General features: G+C 46.9%; 1 protein-coding gene across 2 annotated transcripts in view; it reads left to right on the forward strand.

Annotated features, from left to right (window-relative positions):
- MCPH1 (Microcephalin) overlaps nucleotides 1-22,527 on the forward strand; it is a 137,548-nt gene that overhangs the window by 88,357 nt on the left and 26,664 nt on the right. For both annotated transcript variants that reach the window (XM_068390959.1, XM_068390958.1), the window contains exon 3: nucleotides 11,319-11,461. In XM_068390959.1, the coding sequence (XP_068247060.1) occupies nucleotides 11,319-11,461 (143 nt within the window). The remainder of the gene's footprint in view (nucleotides 1-11,318; nucleotides 11,462-22,527) is intronic.

The raw sequence follows: 22,527 nt of genomic DNA on the forward strand, positions 1-22,527 counted from the left end.
ACAAGTTCCCAAGTTTAGAAAATGCAATGCTAGGGACTGTCATAGGCGTCTTCCAAAGGCTTCTCTCGACCCTCACACTGTTTGTTCCAATTGTCGGGGTAAAACCTGTCAATTGGAAGATCAGTGTGAGGAATGCGTGGGCCTTTCGGAATTCGATTTTATCGAATTTGAGAAGTATACACGCAGACTAGAGAGAGATAGGGTAAGGAGAAGTTCTTCTAGGTCGGTAGATTTTTCCTCTCCTCATGCCCCTCAACCTAATCCTTCCCCTGTAGTGGTTGTTCCTAACCCCCCTCCTAGCACTCAGGAACCATCGATGGCTGACATGATGCGTGCTATCCATGCCTTGGGGGAGAGAGTTGAGTCCCTTGCAAGTGACCGCAATCAACTCATGGCGGATGTTAAGGAACTAAAGTGCCAAAGTGCCGCGGGAAGTGATAAAGTGCCAAGTGTTTCTCAAAGTGTTGTGAACAGTGTTGCGCTTGAGGGTTCGTCTGTTCGTGCCTGTCGTCCTCCTAGTCCGGGACCTCTTGCAAGCTCCCAAGCCCAGGGGAGAAGCAATGTCGTACGACGCATGGGTTCGAGAGGCTTTGATCAGCGAACAGACGTTCCCTCTATGGTATCAGGCGTATCTCCCCAAGATCGCCCCTACCAACGTAAGACGAGAGAGCCCGTTTTTACCTCGTCGTCCGAAGGTGTTTCTCGTAAGAAACTTTGGACCAAGGTCTCACGACCTTTGAAGCGTAAGTCGGTCCCTTCAGGACAAGTCCAACGTCCCGGTTGTAGCCACTGGGTCAGTTCGGACTCGTTGCCGTTATCTGATGACTGCTCACCGCCTAAGAGAGGCAAAGAGGTACCGCCTCAGTCGCTCACCCCGTCTGTTGCCGCACCTGCTGCCGTAGACCCTAAATGGGTATTGCTACAGGACATGCAGTCCAAGCTTGCGTCCTTGATGGAGGACTTCAATGCGGAGAAGGTTGCTGCTGAACCTTCTGGCCAACAACCATCCAAGCGGTCTGTTGTGCGTCCTGTTGACGCTGAGGTTACTTTCTCGCGTCTACCAGTCGAGGTTGTACCCCCACCGATGCGACCCAGTGTGGTTTGCCAGCCGCACGTTGACGTTAGGCGACGCACGGAGGTGGTTGTTGACGTTCAGGACGTTCAACAACCATCAGAGGTGACTTGTTTTGACGCGGTGCGTCAACCTCCGCAACCCGGTATGGTGTTGACTGCACAACCCAGACGGTCTAATCAGTCTCGGGTGGACGCTGTGCGTCCTCGCGCACCCATGGTTGTTGACAGTTCACAGACTGTGCAGCAGTTCCATGACGTTGCGTCCGGATCCGTCACGCATGCACCAGTGCGACCGGACTCAGCGAGCCAGACGTTGCCCACTCCGTTGCCGTTTCCTCATCAGTTTTCGGATGAGGAACTATCAGATGAGGACGTTGCTGAACCGCAAGAGGATCAACCTTCAGAGCTTGACGAACCTAAGGCAACTCAACCATCATTGGACTTTAGAAAAGTCATGGCTGTATTCAAGGAGTTGTTCCCTGACCACTTTGTTTCTGTGGCTCCACGTTCGCCTCCGTCAGAGTTTGTGTTAGGCGTGCCTGCTACCACACCTGCCTTTACTAGACTCGTTCTCTCTCGTTCATCCAAGAGAGCTTTGCGGCTGTTGGGAGACTGGTTATAGACTAAGAAGAGTTTAGGAAAGACAGCATTTGCCTTTCCCCCATCTAAACTCTCGTCTAGATCGAGCGTCTGGTATGCCACGGGAGAAGTTCTCGGCTTGGGAGTTCCTGCCTCTGCCCAGGGCGACTTCTCAAGTCTTGTAGACTCTCCCCGTCGCCTTGCCATGAGACGCTCGAAGATTTGTTGGTCACCATCGGACCTGGACCACCTTCTTAAAGGGATTTTTAGGGCTTTCGAAGTCTTTAACTTCCTAGACTGGTGCCTAGGAGCCCTGAGCAGGAAGATCTCTTCTGCGGATAAGGACGTTTCCTTGCTCATTATGTCCTGCATGGACAAGGCCGTCCGTGATGGGTCCAACGAGCTAGCCGCTTCATTCACGTCCGGAGTCCTGAAGAAGCGAGAGTCTCTATGTTCTTTCCTGTCTGCTGGAGTGACGCCATGCCAAAGATCCGAGCTACTCTTTGCTCCCCTTTCCAAGTGCCTGTTTCCTGAAGTCTTGGTAAAGGAAATTGCCCTATCTTCAGTTCAGAAGGACACCCACGATCTAGTTGCGTCCTCGGCTCGCAAAGCTCCCCCTTTGCCTACATTGTCTGCTAGACCGAGGTTAGACACTCCAGCGTCTCGCTTTATTCCGCCCTTTCGTGGCAGAGCCTCCAGCAGAGGAGGTGCTCGTGCCGAAGGGAAGCGAGGGAAAAGGAAAGGATCCAAGTCCTCTAAGGGCAGAGTCTGACTGCCCGCAACTTCAGACAGCAGTAGGAGCCAGACTCAAGAACTTCTGGCAAGCCTGGGAGAAGAGAGGCCCAGATCAACAATCTGTGAAGTTACTCAGAGAGGGGTACAAGATCCCTTTTGTACGCAAACCCCTCTAGTGACGTCCCCCATCGATCTCTCTCCCAGGTACAGAGAGGTAGAAAAGAGACAAGCCCTGAAACTGGAAGTGTCTCTTTTGCTAGAGAAGGGAGCAGTGGTCAAAGTCTCGGACCTTCAATCACCGGGGTTTTACAACCGTCTCTTCCTAGTATCAAAGAAGACAGGAGGGTGGAGACCGGTGCTAGACGTCAGTGCTCTGAATGTCTTTGTCACAAAGACGAAGTTTTCCATGGAGACCACAAAGTCAGTCTTAGCAGCGGTCAGAAAGGAAGACTGGATGGTCTCGCTAGACCTAAGGGACGCCTACTTCCACATCCCCATTCACTCAGACTCCCAACCTTTTCTGAGATTCGTCTTCGAAGATGTGGTCTACCAGTTTCGGGCCCTGTGCTTTGGCCTAAGCACAGCTCCTCTCGTATTTACGAGGCTGATGAGGAATGTGGCCAAATTCCTCCACTTATCGGACATCCGAGCCTCCCTTTATTTGGACGACTGGCTTCTCAAAGCCTCTTCCAGTCGTCGCTGTCTGAAGGATCTCAAGTGGACTCTAGATCTGACCAAGGAATTGGGACTCCTAGTCAATTTGGAAAAGTCGCAGCTGGTCCCATCCCAAACTATTCTGTATTTAGGGATGGAGATTCACAGTCAAGCTTTTCGGGCTTTTCCGTCGGCCCCCAGAATAGATCAAGCCCTGTTTTCCATCCAGAAGATGCTGAAGAAAGAACGCTGCTCAGTCAGGCTGTGGATGAGTCTGGTAGGGACGCTGTCATCCCTGGAGCAATTTGTATCACTAGGAAGACTACATCTCCGTCCTCTTCAATTCCATCTGGCTTTCCACTGGAAAAAGGACAAGACGCTAGAGGCGGTCTCGATCCCGATTTCCGGAAAGATGAAGTCTTGTCTGACTTGGTGGAAGGACAATATCAACCTAAGAGAGGGTCTTCCCCTGGCTGTTCAGTTACCCAACCACGTTCTCTTCTCGGACGCATCGGACTTGGGCTGGGGCGCGACGCTGGACGGTCGGGAATGCTCAGGTCTGTGGAACACGAGTCAGAGGAGCATGCATATCAACTGCAAGGAGCTGTTGGCAGTTCATATGGCCTTGAAAAGCTTCGAGTATCTCCTTCGAGGCAAAGTGGTGGAAGTAAACTCGGACAACACCACGGCCTTGGCGTACATCTCCAAACAAGGAGGTACCCACTCACTGACGCTGTACGAGATCGCAAGGGACCTGCTCATCTGGTCAAAAGATCGAGACATCTCCCTAGTAACGAGGTTCATCCAGGGCGACTTGAACGTCATAGCAGATTGTCTCAGTCGGAAAGGGCAAGTAATTCCAACAGAATGGACCCTCCACAAGGATGTGTGCAAGAGTCTTTGGGCCACTTGGGGTCAACCAACCATAGATCTCTTTGCAACCTCGCTGACCAAGAGGCTTCCGATCTATTGCTCTCCAGTCCCGGACCCAGCAGCAATACATATAGATGCTTTCCTCTTAGATTGGTCACACCTGGATCTCTACGCATTCCCACCGTTCAAGATTGTCAACAAGGTACTGCAGAAGTTCGCCTCTCACGAAGGGACAAGGTTGACATTAGTTGCTCCCCTCTGGCCCGCGAGAGAATGGTTCACCGAGGTACTTCGATGGTTAGTAGACGTTCCCAGAAGTCTGCCTCTAAGAGTAGACCTTCTACGTCAGCCGCACGTAAAGAAGGTACACCAAAGCCTCCACGCTCTTCGTCTGACTGCCTTCAGACTATCGAAAGACTCTCGAGAGCTAGAGGCTTTTCGAAGGAGGCAGCCAGTGCGATTGCTAGAGCAAGGAGAGCGTCTACCATTAGAGTCTACCAATCGAAGTGGGAAGTCTTCCGAGACTGGTGCAAGTCAGTTTCTGTATCCTCGACCAGTACCTCTGTAGCCCAAATAGCTGATTTTCTCTTATACCTGAGAAAAGGACGATCCCTTTCAGCTCCCACTATCAAGGGTTACAGAAGCATGTTGGCATCGGTCTTCCGGCATAGAGGCTTAGATCTTTCCAACAATAAAGATCTGCAAGACCTCCTTAAGTCTTTTGAGACCACTAAGGAGCGTCGTTTGGCTACACCTGGGTGGAATTTAGACGTACTAAGATTCCTCATGTCAGACAGGTTTGAGCCTTTACAGTCAGCCTCCCTGAAAGATCTCACTCTTAAGACTCTTTTCCTGGTATGCTTAGCCTCGGCTAAAAGAGTCAGTGAGATTCATGCCTTCAGCAAGAACATCGGATTTTCGTCGGAAAAAGCTACTTGTTCGCTGCAACTTGGTTTTCTAGCCAAAAATGAGCTACCTTCTCGGCCTTGGCCTAAATCTTTCGATATTCCCAGCTTATCGGAGATCGTAGGCAATGAACTAGAAAGAGTCTTATGCCCTGTTAGAGCTCTTAAGTTCTATTTAAAGCGTACTAAACCTTTACGAGGCCAATCTGAATCTTTATGGTGTTCAGTTAAGAAACCATCCTTGCCTATGTCAAAGAACGCTTTGTCATACTTTATCAGATTGTTAATACGAGAAGCTCATTCACATCTGAGTGAGGAAGACCGAGCTTTGCTTAAGGTTAAGACGCACGAGGTTAGAGCTGTAGCAACTTCCGTGGCCTTTAAGCAAAATAGATCTCTGCAAAGTATAATGGACGCAACCTATTGGAGAAGCAAGTCAGTGTTCGCGTCATTTTACTTGAAAGATGTCCAGTCTCTTTATGAGAACTGCTACACACTGGGACCATTCGTAGCAGCGAGTGCAGTAGTGGGTGAGGGCTCAACCACTACAATTCCCTAATTCCATATCCTTTTAATCTGTCTCTTGAAATGTTTTTAATGTTGTTTTTTATGGGTTGTCCGGAAGGCTAAGAAGCCTTTCGCATCCTGGTTGATTTGGCGGGTGGTCAAAGTCATTTCTTGAGAGCGCCCAGATTAGGGGTTTGATGAGGTCCTGTTGTATGGGTTGCAGCCCTTGATACTTCAGCTCCTAGGGGTCTGTCAGCATCCTAAGAGGATCGCGAGGCTCCGTAAGGAAGACGTACTTACAAGGCAGAGTAATCGTCTAAGTCGACTTCCTTACCAGGTACCTATTTATTTTGTTTTCGTTATATTGATAACTTCTAAAATGAAATAAAAACTCTTAGCTTAAACTATGTAAACATATTTAACTGGTCTCTACCCACCACCCTGGGTGTGAATCAGCTATATATATTCACCAGCTAGGTTAAATATTTAAAAATGATATTTTAATTATAAAATAAATTTTTGAATATACTTACCCGGTGAATATATAAATTAAATGACCCTCCCTTTCTCCCCTATAGAGACGCAGTGGGATGAGAAGAAATTGAGTCTTTGTTTACATCGAGTATGGTATCTGGCCGACAGTTGGCGCTGGTGGGCACACCCGCAACCTGTATAGCGATCGCTGGCGAGTTTTACTGTTTTTTTGTCTGTCGAGCAACAGAGTTGCAGCTATATATATTCACCGGGTAAGTATATTCAAAAATTTATTTTATAATTAAAATATCATTTTTCCTAGCAATAAAAACCTGAGTCCTTTAATCTAACCCCTCCTCAACCATCCTTTCCCAGCCACAATAGCTTCACTTTTGATCTTTTGGCTCAGGACTGAGAGTTTTCAGAGTTGAGAATTTACCCAAGGATCTTTCAGGTAGGCTCTCTATGACTGTTTTGAGCAGTAGCAGAGGGGAACACCAACTTCAGTGTCCCTCTATTCCTCCCCTCCCCCCTCTGCCTCCCTTCGAGAACTGGCCAGGTTGGGTGTCTCGAAAGGGCTGTGAAGGAACAGGCGCCTTCCAATTGGAGGAAGTTGTGGATGGTCCTGATCTTGATTTCAAGAGGGCCAGGCTACCCTTCTTTCTCACTAAACCCACAGGTGTGTCCACAGATTCTCCCAGGGCCAGACTTCTTTGACAGTTACTCCATGTTCTCACCGCTGCCTTGACGTCATTCTGGAAAAAGTGACGTGGAGTTCTACATTGAAGTGTTACTTAGTGCAAGGCTGGATCAATTTGTCTTGAGAACTGAGACACCATAGCATCCCTCCTCCTCAATACCCAGTTGGCCAACTGGTTTAATGCCTGGTGTGCCAAAAAGGTCACTATTTTTCCATCAGATAGCATGAGTTGGGGGTTGATAATTTTATTGTCTGTGCTTAGAATGTTATGGCACCTGATTACTGGTCAGGCCACAAGACTTTTTGGAGGGTGTCCAAGGCAGAAAACTCCATGTTCTCTGATTCAGGAGCCTGTTTTGAATCTAAAGTAAGATTTCTCAACAGGGCTTCCTTATATGGATTAACTAGAAGAGGCTACTGCACAGAAGACTAGCGCGTAGAAACTCCACTGCCGTGAAAGTTTGAGGGGGCCAGGTTTTTCTGAACTGGCTGTTTGAAAGGGAGTGTTCAGAACACCAAATTGGATCATTCATCTAGTTCAAAGCAGCTCCAAACAATGTCTCAATTTTTGAGGGGCGCCGAAGGCCTGGTCAACGACCGTGGACCTACTGTCGCATCCGCCATGTTGCACTGATGACTTCTACAAAGAGGTATTCTGTCCTTTAGGACCAGCAAATCCCGAGTGCTCTCATCCCTCGCGAGGGCTGAGAGCTGAGCATACTGCTCCAGAGATCTATCCATCTCCCACAAATTCACGCTCAAGGGCAGAACCTGCATTGTAATTGGAGCCTGATGACTGTCCAGGCAGAGACTAGGTTTGGTCCACATCAACAAGAGTCATTGACTATTAGGATTGATTGGATGCCTAGTTTTACGAACAGGATGAAAGTGTCCAGTAAGATCTGAATGTAAAGGAGGATCAGAATTATGAAAGATCTTATGCATAACGAATTAATTGAACGATGGTGCCAGAGATTAATATCAAAATCAGGAATAAGAAATTTAATAGACCGAAGTACCGGTCCAATAAATTAAGATGAGAATCAGCAGCTGAAGACTAGACAGGAGAACAATGCTTGAAACAAGTTTGAATGAAAGAATTAAAACACTTCTTCAGAATAGATTGATCAAAAATCACACCTAAAATTTTAACCCTTTTACCCCCAAAGGACATACTGGTACGTTTCACAAAACTCATTCCTTTACCCCCATGGATGTACTGGTATGTCCTTGCAAAATACTGCTATTTACATTTTATTTTTTGCATATTTTTGATAACTTTTTGAGAAACTTCAGGCATTTTTGAAAAGAATGAGACCAACCTGACCTCTCTATGACAAAAATTAAGGGTGTTAGAGCAATTTAAAAAGTATATACTGTATAGCAAAATGTGCTTAAGAAAAAAAACCCTGGGGGTTAAGGGTTGGAAAGTTCCAAATAGCCTTGGGGTAAAAGGATTAAGTCATGTATAGTTAAAGAAACATTATCAATGCCGAGATCTGGATGTTGAGGAGCCACTGTTCTTGACCTACTAACAATCATACTTTGAGTTTTGTTAGGATTCAACTTCATGCCCTATAATTTGCACCATGCAATAAATTTAGCTAGATCTCTATTAAGGGATTCAGCAACCCCAGATCTACATTCAGGAGATGGAATTGATTCAAAGAGTGTAGCAAGATCTGCATATGCAACAAGCTTGTTTTCTAGGCCAAACCACATGTCATGTGTATATAGCATGAAATATAATGGGCCAAGAGTACTACCCTGAGGAACACCAGATATATTCTTATACTCACTATGGTGCCCTCAACATTTCCTCTTTGCGATCTATTACATAAAAATTCAGTAATAATGCTAAGAAACGACCCACTCACTCCCAACTGTTTGAGTTTGAAAACAAGGGCCTCATGATTAACACGGTCAAAGGCAGCACTAAAATCAAGGCTTATCATACAAACCTCCTGACCACAATCAAGGGATTTCTGTAAAGCATAGGAGATTGTAAAAAGGTCATCACATGTTCCAAGGCATTTACAAAACCAAATTGCAAGATAGGGAATAGATGATTACCTTCAGCAAACCTATTAAGACGTTTTTCCAAAAGACGTTCAAAACCTTTAGATAATATGGGAGTTATGGAAATTGCCCGGTAATCAGTTGAGCTTGAGCTACTGCAAACATATTTACATAATGGAGTAACATTACCTATTCTCCAAGTCCAAAAAGCTCCTCTTCTTGCTAACTTGTGCAAAATAACAGATAACTTTGGAGCTAAGGAATCTGCAGTTTTTATAAAAAAAAAGGAAAAATACCTTTTGGGTTTACACCTCCATAAGTATCAAGGTCCATCAAGAGAGCTTTAATTTCATGAGAAAAAAGGCTAAACTGGTTAGTTTAGCCTCAGGAAAACAGGAATGAAGAAGATTAATTTTTTTATTATTCTGCTTACTGTCAAGCACATCAGCCAAAAGGGTTGCCTTTTCCTTTGGACAGTGAGTGACAGGGCCATCTGGTTTAAGTAAAGGAGGAACTGTTGCATCTACACCAAAAAATGCAGATTTAAGGGTAATCAACCACTTGTGTTCCTGGGTTGTATATTCCTTTTCAGTTGAAGCCTAAATTCTCTGAGCAAAAGCTCTAAGCCGAGTATAGTTGTTCCAGGCCAAATCTGATCTGTTACCTTTCCAAAGATGAAAGGCCTCCTGCTTCTCCAAGTAAGCACGACTACAATCATCGTTGAACCATGGTTTGTCCTTCACTCAGTACCTTAGCAGTCGAGAAGGGATACGCCTATCAATTATGTTGACCAGATTCTCATTCAATGGGACAACAGGATCAGCACTACTTTGCAATTGTGAACAATTCAGGCCCTAAAGATCACTCAAAATCCCATTCCTTGTTATAACGTCAGGGGAGTTGGTGTATACGAGGTCCAAGCAGTTACCAGACTTGTTAGTAGCTTGACTAATGATTTGCTCACAGCCTGATTCATAGGCAAAGTCTAAAGTACTTAAGCTATGGTGATTGGTAGGAGAAACAGAATTCAACCTGTTCCTATGGTGAGCATTGAAATCACCAACAAATACAAAAGAGGCCTTTCTATTATCTTGTATCTTAGCCATAATGACAAGAAGACAATTAAAGATAGAATCATCCATGTCTGGATTCCGGTAGATCGAACATAAATACAGTTGTTATGCCTGCCACAAACTTTTATTACTTGAATCTCATGGTATCCACATTTATAGCAGGATTTATGAGAAGCAGGGTACTTAGTCCTAATATACTGTACACCGTCATTCTCGTGGCCCTAGGAATGGCATCTCGTTTCAACTTTATTGGCTTCTTAAAACCAGTTATAAGGAGCTCAGATGAGTGCCTCATATTAGAAACCAAAGTTTCTGTGCACAAAAGAATATCATACTGTCTGAACGCAACTGTAAGGTCTTGAATATTTTATGAAGACCACGAACATTGCAATACTGTAGATGACATTGACAAAATTTATAAAGTACTGGTCCCAAATTTGGCTCAATGTCTCCAGACAGCATAAGAATTGAAGGTAATAAAAAAGGTACATCATACTTAAAATCTAAATTAACAAGAACAATATGTACTGAAATATAAATAAAGTGATTGATCAAACCCCTTTGATTATAGAATAAAAGTCAGAAAAACTGGTCAACATGGAGGAGCTGATACACCATGCAAGGCTAAATACCTTGTAAGATAGCCACTTCAACTGAAGGGAGGACAGTAAGGATGGTTTTTAAAAGAAAAAAAAAAAGAGATAAGGTAAAGATAAAGATAACTTCATGATAAACCGACATGTATCCATGGCCCTTCTATTAAGCCTGCCCAACACACCATTTCAAAAGAAAAAAAAAAGGAAGAAAGAGCAAGAGAACTCTAACCCAAGACAGTGGAAGACCGCAGTATAGAGGCTATGGCACTATCCAAGACTAGAGAACAATGGTTTGATTTTTTAGTTTCCTTCTCCCAGAAGAGCTACTTACCATAGCTAGAGTCTGTTCTACCCTTACCAAGAGGAAAGTAGCCACTGAACAACTACATTACAGGAATTAGCCCCTTGAGCCAAGAAGAATTGTTTAGTAATCTCAGTGCTGTCAGGTGTATGAGGAAAGACGAGAACATGTAAAGAATATGCCTGACTATTCGGTGTATGTGTGGGTAAAAAAATTGAGCCGTAACCAGAGAGAGGGATCCAATGTATTACTGTCTGGCCAGTCAAAGGATCCAATAACTCTCTAGCGGTAGTATATCAATAGTTGGCTGGTGCCCTAGCCAACCTACTACCTACAAAAAGCACAGTGCACTTTGCCTCTATAATAATATACAAAAATCAGCAAGTAACCATTCAAAATTGACAAAACAAAAAAAAGTTATTAATAGTCTTGGTCATAAGTGGCAAAAACATGTCAATATTAGTTGCCACTGAAGAAAAATATGAAGTGTCTTTGACAGGAAAGTGTGCCTGTGCTCACGTGTCGTTAATTACTGTACTTTGTTAATGAATTCACTGACCCCTCCAGATCAGCTAAAGATTTCCCTATTTTGAAAGGCACAAGGTTTGAATGCTAAATATGGATTACTTTTAAAGATTTTTACTGTATATTTTAATATCTGTTATCCTTGTTTTAAATCAACTGCTCTCTCTCTCTCTCTCTCTCTCTCTCTCTCTCTCTCTCTCTCTCTCTCTCTCTCTCTCTCTCTCTCTCTCTCTCTCTCTCTCTCTCTCAACAAAATGTAATTTGTCATTGATTCAGCATAAAATCAATATGATTATTTTTTAGGTGTTGTGGCATATGTGGAAGTGCGTATTCATAGGGCCAATCATTCTGACGTTATAAGAGACCAACTCATAGCCCTGGGTGCTGCTGTTAGAGAAAAGCTGACTTCTGATGTGACTCATGTTGTATTTAAAGATGGCAGTAAGGTACAGTATATTGATAGTGATTTTTATAACTACCTATTTAATGGAGAAGATTTTATTTGGAGTTTGTTTAATGCTTATAAATGTGCCATAAGACAAATGTTGTAGTAAAGGAAAAAATTTGTAGAGTTGGTTTCCTCACTTAAGTTTTAGAATGCTTCTAGGAATGCACTATCTTATTTACAGCTCTTTTGTTCATTATGTAATGCATTAAAACAGATATATAGTACAGTACTTTGACGAATGTTGAGTAGTGGATTATAATTTGTTCCAAAATGAGTACAGTACAAACCCTTGCTTTTTTGATAATTTGTTTACAGCTTGGCTGGAATTTGTCTGTTGAAATGTATAACTACTGTACGTAAGAATGACACTCAAGTAGCCAGTTTGGTTTAACCACTAGAGCATAGAGACATACTCCTGGCATCAACTGGTTATTTTCATTTTTTTTTCTTCTAGTTTATTGTTAGCAGTTCAGTATGTGCACTGGAATTTGATTGAAGACAGAAGGTTTTGTATTTTTTCTGATAACTGTAGCTGAATGACATTCTCTGCGTAATCTACCCATATGCACTTTTTTTTCCTATTAACGGCATTCCTGTTGCTGTTTATTCCCTCGTTGCTGTGTACCGGCGATGACTATGTCATTGAAACATCATTGCTCTCAGTTGGTAGGAGACCTTCAAGTTATTCCTTTACCTCTGCTGTACCTTCATCTCTTATCGCTGTACTTATTTGCTGCTGCTGATTATTTGTTTCAGTCTTATGAGTGTACTTTCTGGTATTGAACCTGATCTATGTCAATTGAAACCACTGTTTAGTATACATTACTCAAGATGAGTTTTTCTCTTAAAAATGGTCCAAAATTTAGACTAATGATTTAATCAGATCAGTTAGGTTATAGTAACTAGAATAGAAATATACAATTTTCAATATTAAACTTACCCGATAATCATGTAGCTGTCAACTCCGTTGCCCGACAGAATTCTATGGAGGGATACGCCAGCTATCACAATACTAGAAGGGGGTGTACTTACCAGCGCCACCTGTGGCCAGGTACTCAAGTACTTCTTGTTGACACCTCAATTATTCCTCTGTCGTGCTTCCGGCAAGACGTTCTGGGATACGCTTATGATCTTCGAGTATTTTCACGGCTAATTGGTGAAGTATTCTCTCAGATTTCGGCTGTCGCTTTACTGGAAACCTTCTTATATTAGCTAGATAGCTTTTATATAGTCCTGATTAACGGTTAACGATCTTTTGCTTGATTTTGGAACCCCCTTTGGCTAACTCTTTGGATTCAAGATGTCTGACATTTCGCAAGCCCCCTCCCATAGACGATGTAGGTCTTGCAATAGGCGTATTCCGAAGGCCTCGGTAGATCCTCACACCGCTTGTTCTGACTGTAGGGACAGGCCCTGTCAGTTAGAAAATCGATGTGAGGAATGCGCCGGACTTTCGGAACTGGAATTTGTCCGTCTTTTGAAATATTCAACTAAGTTAGAGAGAGGTAGAGTTAGGAGGAGTTCTTCTCACTCTTCACTTTTTTCCTCACCTCATGATCCCCTACCTTTTCCTACCCCTGTAGTGGCTACCCCCGAACCTACTGTTTGCCCTCCGCCTGATATGTCTGTTGTTTTGCGTGCTATTCAGGCCTTAGGCGATAAAGTAGAGTCAGTGGTAAGTGATCATAAGTCTCTGATGGCCGAAGTCAAGGAACTTAAGGTCAAGAGTGCAGTGGGTGGAATTAGTGCCAGTGCTGTGACGAGTGCTAGTGTCAGTGCAGTGCCAAGTGCTAGTGTCAGTGCCAGTGTGGTGCGTGAGGATACTTCTGTGCGAGCCAGTCGTCCTCCCAGTCCGGGACCTCTTGCAAGCTCCCAAGCCCAGGGGAGAAGCAATGTCGAAGGGCATAAGGGTTCGGCAGGCCTTGTTAGGCGCACAGAAGTATCCTCGGTGGTTGCGGGCGTGTCTTCCAAAGACCGTCACTCCCACCTGCAGACGATTGAGCCCATCTTTTTCTCGTCCGCTGATCAACTGTCAGGGAAGAAACGTTGGTCTCAGGTCTCGAGACCACTTAAACGCAGAGTCCAGTCCGCGAGTGCTCAGCCAGGTTGCAGTCATTGGCTCAGCTCTGACTCGCCGCAGTCATCTGTCGACTGCACTCCGCCCAAGAGGAGTAAGGTTCTGCCACAACAGAGCTCGACTGTTAAGGCTTTACCTCAGCCTACTGTAGTTTCTGCCGACCCCAAGTGGACTCTTCTACAGTCCATGCAAGCACAGCTTTCGGACTTGATGCGTGAGTGTCGGGCTGAGAGTGTTGCGCCTCCGCCTCCGCCTACACTCCCTCCGCCTGCGCTCGCTCCGCCTGCGCTCGCTCCGCCTGCGCTCGCTCCGCCTGATCGCAGTACCACCTGCCAGGCGTACGATGTTGAGCCTCGTTCTGAGTTTGCTGTTCCCAGTGGTGTTCAGCCTCCGCCTTCTTTAAGGCAACCTTTACAATGGAATCAGGAGGATTATACCTCTCTTCCTCCGCCTCCACTTGCTGCTCCACCAGTGGTGCAACACTCGGTTGAGGTACAACAACCTCTCCCGTCCATGAGTCAGTCTCCTCAGCTCTCGCTGCAGCGAGCTCAACCCTCCACAAGGCAAGCACCACTACACCTTAGCCTTGCGCCTCAGGAGCCTCAGCTTGCGAGACATTTACCTTGTTCTGCGCAGCCTCTACCTCATCGCGCTCCGCTCACACCACAGGAACAGGAACTTGCTACTCCGCTTCCGCCAACAGCTCAGCAAGCGCAACCCTTGGGTTCAACCACTCATGCTAGGAGTCAGCCTCCTCCACCCATGCGCCTTCCTTCTGCTTCGTCTTTTATTCAGCCTTTGCAGTCTGAGCCTCAGGTTTTCCCTCAACAGTTACTTGAAGAGGAAACCACTAATATTGTTCCTACTCGTTCTGACTCTGCTGTTCAGCATTCTTGTCCGATCTCTTCGCTTCACTCTGGTGATGAGGCGTCTGATGATGAGGAGGCACACCTGGATCCCTCGTCAGACGTGGATGAATCCAAGCCTTCTCCACAGTCTATTGACTTTCGTAAGGTCTTGGCTCTGCTTAGGGAGGTTTACCCAGACCACTTTGTCTCTGCTATTCCCCGCTCTCCGCCATCTGAGTTTTCGCTGGGCATACAACAAGCTAAGTCCACCTATACTAAGCTAGTCCTAGCAAGGTCCTCTAAGAGAGCGTTAAGGATCTTAGGGGAGTGGCTGCAGACTAAGCAACACCTTGGCAAAACTTCTTTCATGTTCCCTCCGACTAAGCTCACTTCGAAAGCGAGCGTTTGGTATGCCACAGGAGAAGCACCAGGCTTGGGAGTACCTGCCTCTGCCCAGGCTGACTTCTCAAGTCTGGTAGACTCGCCTCGGAGAACTGCAATGAGGCGCTCTAAGGTTTGCTGGACCTTCTCAGACCTTGATCACTTACTGAAGGGAGTATTTAGAGCATTTGAGATGTTCAACTTTCTAGACTGGTGCCTGGGGGCCCTCAGCAAGAAGACCTCTCCTGCGGACAAGGATTCTGCCATGCTATTAATGTCCTGCATGGATAAGGCCATTAGGGATGGATCTGGTGAGCTTGCGTCGATGTTTGTATCAGGGGTTTTGAAGAAAAGGGAACAGCTGTGTACCTTCCTTTCCTCCAGCATTACACCTTGTCAAAGGTCACAACTCCTTTTTGCTCCGCTCTCGAAGTTCCTCTTCCCCGAAGAGCTGGTTAAGGACTTGTCTGCTGCCCTGATACAAAAGGACACACACGATCTTGTAGCCTCATCGGCTCGTAAGTCTAAGGTTGCTACCTCAGTCCCCAAGACTTATCGCTCCCCAGTGGCTGATACCCCTGCTACGAGGTTCATACCGCCCTTTCGTGGTAGAGCCCCCAGCCGAGGAAGCTCCCGTCCAGACTCTTACAGGAGCAAGTCTAGGAAAGGCTCCAAGACATCTAAAGGAAAAAACTGACTCTCCGCATCTCCAGACAGCAGTAGGAGCCAGACTCAAGATCTTCTGGCGAGCCTGGGAGAAGAGAGGTGCAGACGCCCAGTCTGTCAGTTGGCTGAGGGACGGTTACAGGATTCCATTCTGCCTCAAACCACCTCTGACCACATCTCCCATCAACCTCTCTCCCAACTACAAAGAAGAGGACAAGAGGCTAGCATTGCACCAGGAGGTGTCGCTACTTGTGCAGAAGAAGGCAGTGGTTATAGTCCGGGACCATCAATCCCCGGGCTTCTACAACCGTCTCTTTCTTGTGGCCAAGAAGACAGGAGGTTGGAGACCGGTGCTGGACGTCAGCGCGCTCAACGCGTATGTCACCAAGCAGACGTTCACGATGGAGACGACGAAGTCGGTCCTAGCAGCGGTCAGACAGGAGGACTGGATGGTCTCGTTGGACTTGAAAGATGCCTACTTTCACGTTCCTATTCATCCAGACTCCCAACCTTTCCTGAGATTCGTTTTTGGAAAGGTTGTCTACCAATTCCAAGCCCTGTGTTTTGGCCTAAGCACAGCTCCTATGGTGTTCACTCAGCAAAATTCCTACACTTATCGGACATCAGAGCCTCCCTCTACTTAGACGACTGGCTGTTGAGAGCCTCCACGAGTCGTCGCTGTCTGGAGAATCTCAACTGGACTTTGGACTTAATCAGACAACTGGGTCTGTTAGTCAACATAGAAAAGTCTCAGCTCATTCCCTCCCAATCCATTGTGTACCTGGGAATGGAGATTCGGAGTCAGGATTTTCGGGCTTTTCCATCGGCCCCCAGGATAAGCCAAGCCCTAGAGTGCATCATGAGCATGCTGAAGAGGAGCAGTTGCTCGGTGAGACAGTGGATGAGTCTCACTGGCCCTGTTCGTCGAGCTAGGGAGACTCCACCTCCGCCCTCTTCAATTCCATCTTGCAGCTCATTGGGACAAGGGTTCGACTCTCGAAGCAGTCTCTATCCCAATCACCCAAGAGATGAAGACCACTCTCCTGTGGTGGAAGAACAATCTCCTTCTCAGGGAGGGCCTATCGTTGGCTATTCAGACCCCCAATCTTCATCTCTTCTCAGATGCATCGGACTCGGGCTGGGGTGCGACCTTGAACGGACGGGAATGCTCGGGAACGTGGAACGAGGAGCAGGGATTGCTCCACATCAACTGCAAGGAGCTACTAGCAGTTCATTTAGCCCTGCTGAACTTCAAGTCCCTCCTGCTAGGCAAAGTGGTGGAGGTGAACTCAGACAACACCACAGCCTTGGCTTACATCTCCAAGCAAGGAGGGACCCATTCGAGGAGCCTATTCGAGATCGCAAGGGACCTCCTCATTTGGTCAAGAGGTCTAAACCTCACTCTGGTCACGAGGTTCATTCAGGGCAATATGAACGTCTCAGCAGATCGCCTAAGCAGAAGGAATCAGGTCATTCCCACGGAATGGACCCTCCACAAGAGTGTGTGCAACAGACTTTGGACCTTGTGGGGTCAACCTACCATAGATCTGTTTGCCACCTCCATAACCAAGAGACTTCCGCTGTACTGTTCCCCTGTTCCAGACCCTGCAGCAGTTCATGTGGATGCTTTTCTACTGAACTGGTCCCGTCTCGACCTTTACGCATTCCCACCGTTCAAGATAATAAACAAAGTTCTGCAGAAATTCATCTCGCACGAAGGGACACGGCTGACGCTGGTTGCTCCCCTTTGGCCTGCAAGAGAATGGTTCACAGAGGTACTTCAATGGCTAGTCGACATCCCCAGGACTCTACCTCTAAGAGTGGACCTTCTACGTCAACCTCACGTAGACAGGTTGCACCCAAACCTCCACGCTCTTCGGCTGACTGCCTTCAGACTGTCGAAAGATTCGCTAGAGCTAGAGGCTTTTCGAAGGAGGCAGCCAGTGCGATTGCCAGAGCAAGAAGGGTTTCCACTCGTAGAGTCTACCAATCTAAGTGGGAAGTCTTCCGAAGCTGGTGTAGAGCCAATTCAATATCCTCTACCAATACCTCTGTGACCCAAATAGCTGACTTCCTTCTACATCTTAGGAATGAGAGATCCCTTTCAGCCCCTACGATTAAAGGGTATAGGAGTATGTTGGCTTCAGTTCTCCGCCACAGAGGTTTGGACCTTTCTTCCAACAAGGACCTTCAAGACATTCTTAAGTCTTTTGAGACGTCTAAAGAGCGTCGTCTATCCACTCCAGGCTGGAACCTAGACGTAGTCTTAAGGTTCCTTATGTCATCTAGGTTCGAACCTCTCCAGTCAGCTTCCTTCAAGGACCTTACCCTCAAGACTCTTTTTCTCGTCTGCCTTGCAACAGCTAAGAGAGTCAGTGAGGTTCATGCCTTCAGCAAGAACATTGGTTTCACGACCGAATCTGCAACATGTTCTTTTCAGCTCGGATTCCTAGCAAAGAACGAACTTCCTTCACGTCCTTGGCCTAGATCGTTTGAAATACCTAGCCTCTCCAACATGGTAGGTAACGAACTAGAGAGAGTTCTTTGCCCTGTCAGAGCTCTCAAATATTATCTTAAGAGGTCTAAACCTATTCGAGGACAGTCAGAAGCCTTATGGTGTGCCATCAAGAAACCTTCGAGGCCCATGTCCAAGAACGGGGTTTCGTATTATATAAGGCTTCTGATTAGAGAAGCCCATTCTCACTTAAAGGAGGAAGACCTTGCATTGCTGAAGGTAAGGACCCACGAAGTAAGAGCCGTAGCTACTTCGATGGCCTTTAATAAAAACCGTTCTCTGCAGAGCATAATGGATGCAACCTATTGGAGGAGCAAGTCAGTGTTTGCATCATTTTATCTTAAAGATGTCCAGTCTCTTTACGAGAACTGCTACACCCTGGGACCATTCGTAGCAGCGAGTGCAGTAGTAGGTGAGGGCTCAGCCACTACATTCCCTTAATCCCATAACCTTTTTTAACCTTTCTCTTGAATGCTTTTATTGTTGTTTTTATGGTTGTTACGGTAGGCTAAGAAGCCTTCCGCATCCTTTTGATTTGGCGGGTGGTCTATTCATTCTTGAGAAGCGCCTAGGTTAGAGGTTTTGTAGAGGTCCTTTAGTAGGGGTTGCAACCCTATATACTTTAGCACCTTTGGGTTGATTCAGCCTCCAAGAGGAACGCTGCGCTCAGTAAGGAAGACGAACTTAAAAAAGAGGCAGAGTAACGGTTCAATTCGACTTCCTTACCAGGTACTTATTATTTCATTGTTATTTGAGATAACTGTTATATGAAATATGGGATACTTAGCTATCCTTTAATCTTGTACACTGGTTTTCACCCACCCCCCTGGGTGTGAATCAGCTACATGATTATCGGGTAAGTTTAATATTGAAAAATGTTATTTTTATTAATAAAATAAATTTTTGAATATACTTACCCGATAATCATGATTTAATCGACCCTCCCTTCCTCCCCATAGAGAACCAGTGGACCGAGGAATAATTGAGGAGGTGTCAACAAGAAGTACTTGAGTACCTGGCCACAGGTGGCGCTGGTAAGTACACCCCCTTTTAGTATTGTGATAGCTGGCGTATCCCTCCATAGAATTCTGTCGGGCAACGGAGTTGACAGCTACATGATTATCGGGTAAGTATATTCAAAAATTTATTTTCAATATTAAACTTACCCGATAATCATGTAGCTGTCAACTCCGTTGCCCGACAGAATTCTATGGAGGGATACGCCAGCTATCACAATACTAGAAGGGGGTGTACTTACCAGCGCCACCTGTGGCCAGGTACTCAAGTACTTCTTGTTGACACCTCCTCAATTATTCCTCTGTCGTGCTTCCGGCAAGACGTTCTGGGATACGCTTATGATCTTCGAGTATTTTCACGGCTAATTGGTGAAGTATTCTCTCAGATTTCGGCTGTCGCTTTACTGGAAACCTTCTTATATTAGCTAGATAGCTTTTATATAGTCCTGATTAACGGTTAACGATCTTTTGCTTGATTTTGGAACCCCCTTTGGCTAACTCTTTGGATTCAAGATGTCTGACATTTCGCAAGCCCCCTCCCATAGACGATGTAGGTCTTGCAATAGGCGTATTCCGAAGGCCTCGGTAGATCCTCACACCGCTTGTTCTGACTGTAGGGACAGGCCCTGTCAGTTAGAAAATCGATGTGAGGAATGCGCCGGACTTTCGGAACTGGAATTTGTCCGTCTTTTGAAATATTCATCTAAGTTAGAGAGAGGTAGAGTTAGGAGGAGTTCTTCTCACTCTTCACTTTTTTCCTCACCTCATGATCCCCTACCTTTTCCTACCCCTGTAGTGGCTACCCCCGAACCTACTGTTTGCCCTCCGCCTGATATGTCTGTTGTTTTGCGTGCTATTCAGGCCTTAGGCGATAAAGTAAAGTCAGTGGTAAGTGATCATAAGTCTCTGATGGCCGAAGTCAAGGAACTTAAGGTCAAGAGTGCAGTGGGTGGAATTAGTGCCAGTGCTGTGACGAGTGCTAGTGTCAGTGCAGTGCCAAGTGCTAGTGTCAGTGCCAGTGTGGTGCGTGAGGATACTTCTGTGCGAGCCAGTCGTCCTCCCAGTCCGGGACCTCTTGCAAGCTCCCAAGCCCAGGGGAGAAGCAATGTCGAAGGGCATAAGGGTTCGGCAGGCCTTGTTAGGCGCACAGAAGTATCCTCGGTGGTTGCGGGCGTGTCTTCCAAAGACCGTCACTCCCACCTGCAGACGATTGAGCCCGTCTTTTTCTCGTCCGCTGATCAACTGTCAGGGAAGAAACGTTGGTCTCAGGTCTCGAGACCACTTAAACGCAGAGTCCAGTCCGCGAGTGCTCAGCCAGGTTGCAGTCATTGGCTCAGCTCTGACTCGCCGCAGTCATCTGTCGACTGCACTCCGCCCAAGAGGAGTAAGGTTCTGCCACAACAGAGCTCGACTGTTAAGGCTTTACCTCAGCCTACTGTAGTTTCTGCCGACCCCAAATGGACTCTTCTACAGTCCATGCAAGCACAGCTTTCGGACTTGATGCGTGAGTGTCGGGCTGAGAGTGTTGCGCCTCCGCCTCCGCCTACACTCCCTCCGCCTGCGCTCACTCCGCCTGCGCTCGCTCCGCCTGATCGCAGTACCACCTGCCAGGCGTACGATGTTGAGCCTCGTTCTGAGTTTGCTGTTCCCAGTGGTGTTCAGCCTCCGCCTTCTTTAAGGCAACCTTTACTATGGGATCAGGAGGATTATACCTCTCTTCCTCCGCCTCCACTTGCTGCTCCACCAGTGGTGCAACACTCGGTTGAGGTACAACAACCTCTCCCGTCCATGAGTCAGTCTCCTCAGCTCTCGCTGCAGCGAGCTCAACCCTCCACTAGGCAAGCTCCACTACACCTTAGCCTTGCGCCTCAGGAGCCTCAGCTTGCGAGACATTTACCTTGTTCTGCGCAGCCTCTACCTCATCGCGCTCCGCTCACACCACAGGAACAGGAACTTGCTACTCCGCTTCCGCCAACAGCTCAGCAAGCGCAACCCTTGGGTTCAACCACTCATGCTAGGAGTCAGCCTCCTCCACCCATGCGCCTTCCTTCTGCTTCGTCTTTTATTCAGCCTTTGCAGTCTGAGCCTCAGGTTTTCCCTCAACAGTTACTTGAAGAGGAAACCACTAATATTGTTCCTACTCGTTCTGACTCTGCTGTTCAGCATTCTTGTCCGATATCTTCGCTACACTCTGGTGATGAGGCGTCTGATGATGAGGCGGCACACCTGGATCCCTCGTCAGACGTGGATGAATCCAAGCCTTCTCCACAGTCTATTGACTTTCGTAAGGTCTTGGCTCTGCTTAGGGAGGTTTACCCAGACCACTTTGTCTCTGCTATTCCCCGCTCTCCGCCATCTGAGTTTTCGCTGGGCATACAACAAGCTAAGTCCACCTATACTAAGCTAGTCCTAGCAAGGTCCTCTAAGAGAGCGTTAAGGATCTTAGGGGAGTGGCTGCAGACTAAGCAACACCTTGGCAAAACTTCTTTCATGTTCCCTCCGACTAAGCTCACTTCGAAAGCGAGCGTTTGGTATGCCACAGGAGAAGCACCAGGCTTGGGAGTACCTGCCTCTGCCCAGGCTGACTTCTCAAGTCTGGTAGACTCGCCTCGGAGAACTGCTATGAGGCGCTCTAAGGTTTGCTGGACCTTCTCAGACCTTGATCACCTACTGAAGGGAGTATTTAGAGCATTTGCTGGGGGCCCTCAGCAAGAAGACCTCTCCTGCGGACAAGGATTCTGCCATGCTATTAATGTCCTGCATGGATAAGGCCATTAGGGATGGATCTGGTGAGCTTGCGTCGATGTTTGTATCAGGGGTTTTGAAGAAAAGGGAACAGCTGTGTACCTTCCTTTCCTCCAGCATTACACCTTGTCAAAGGTCACAACTCCTTTTTGCTCCGCTCTCGAAGTTCCTCTTCCCCGAAGAGCTGGTTAAGGACTTGTCTGCTGCCCTGATACAAAAGGACACACACGATCTTGTAGCCTCATCGGCTCGTAAGTCTAAGGTTGCTACCTCAGTCCCCAAGACTTATCGCTCCCCAGTGGCTGATACCCCTGCTACGAGGTTCATACCGCCCTTTCGTGGTAGAGCCCCCAGCCGAGGAAGCTCCCGTCCAGACTCTTACAGGAGCAAGTCTAGGAAAGGCTCCAAGACATCTAAAGGAAAAAACTGACTCTCCGCATCTCCAGACAGCAGTAGGAGCCAGACTCAAGATCTTCTGGCGAGCCTGGGAGAAGAGAGGTGCAGAAGCCCAGTCTGTCAGTTGGCTGAGGGACGGTTACAGGATTCCATTCTGCCTCAAACCACCTCTGACCACATCTCCCATCAACCTCTCTCCCAACTACAAAGAAGAGGACAAGAGGCTAGCATTGCACCAGGAGGTGTCGCTACTTGTGCAGAAGAAGGCAGTGGTTATAGTCCGGGACCATCAATCCCCGGGCTTCTACAACCGTCTCTTTCTTGTGGCCAAGAAGACAGGAGGTTGGAGACCGGTGCTGGACGTCAGCGCGCTCAACGCGTATGTCACCAAGCAGACGTTCACGATGGAGACGACGAAGT

The sequence above is a fragment of the Palaemon carinicauda genome, chromosome 17 (genome assembly GCF_036898095.1).
Source record: "Palaemon carinicauda isolate YSFRI2023 chromosome 17, ASM3689809v2, whole genome shotgun sequence".
Classification (NCBI taxonomy): domain Eukaryota; kingdom Metazoa; phylum Arthropoda; class Malacostraca; order Decapoda; family Palaemonidae; genus Palaemon; species Palaemon carinicauda.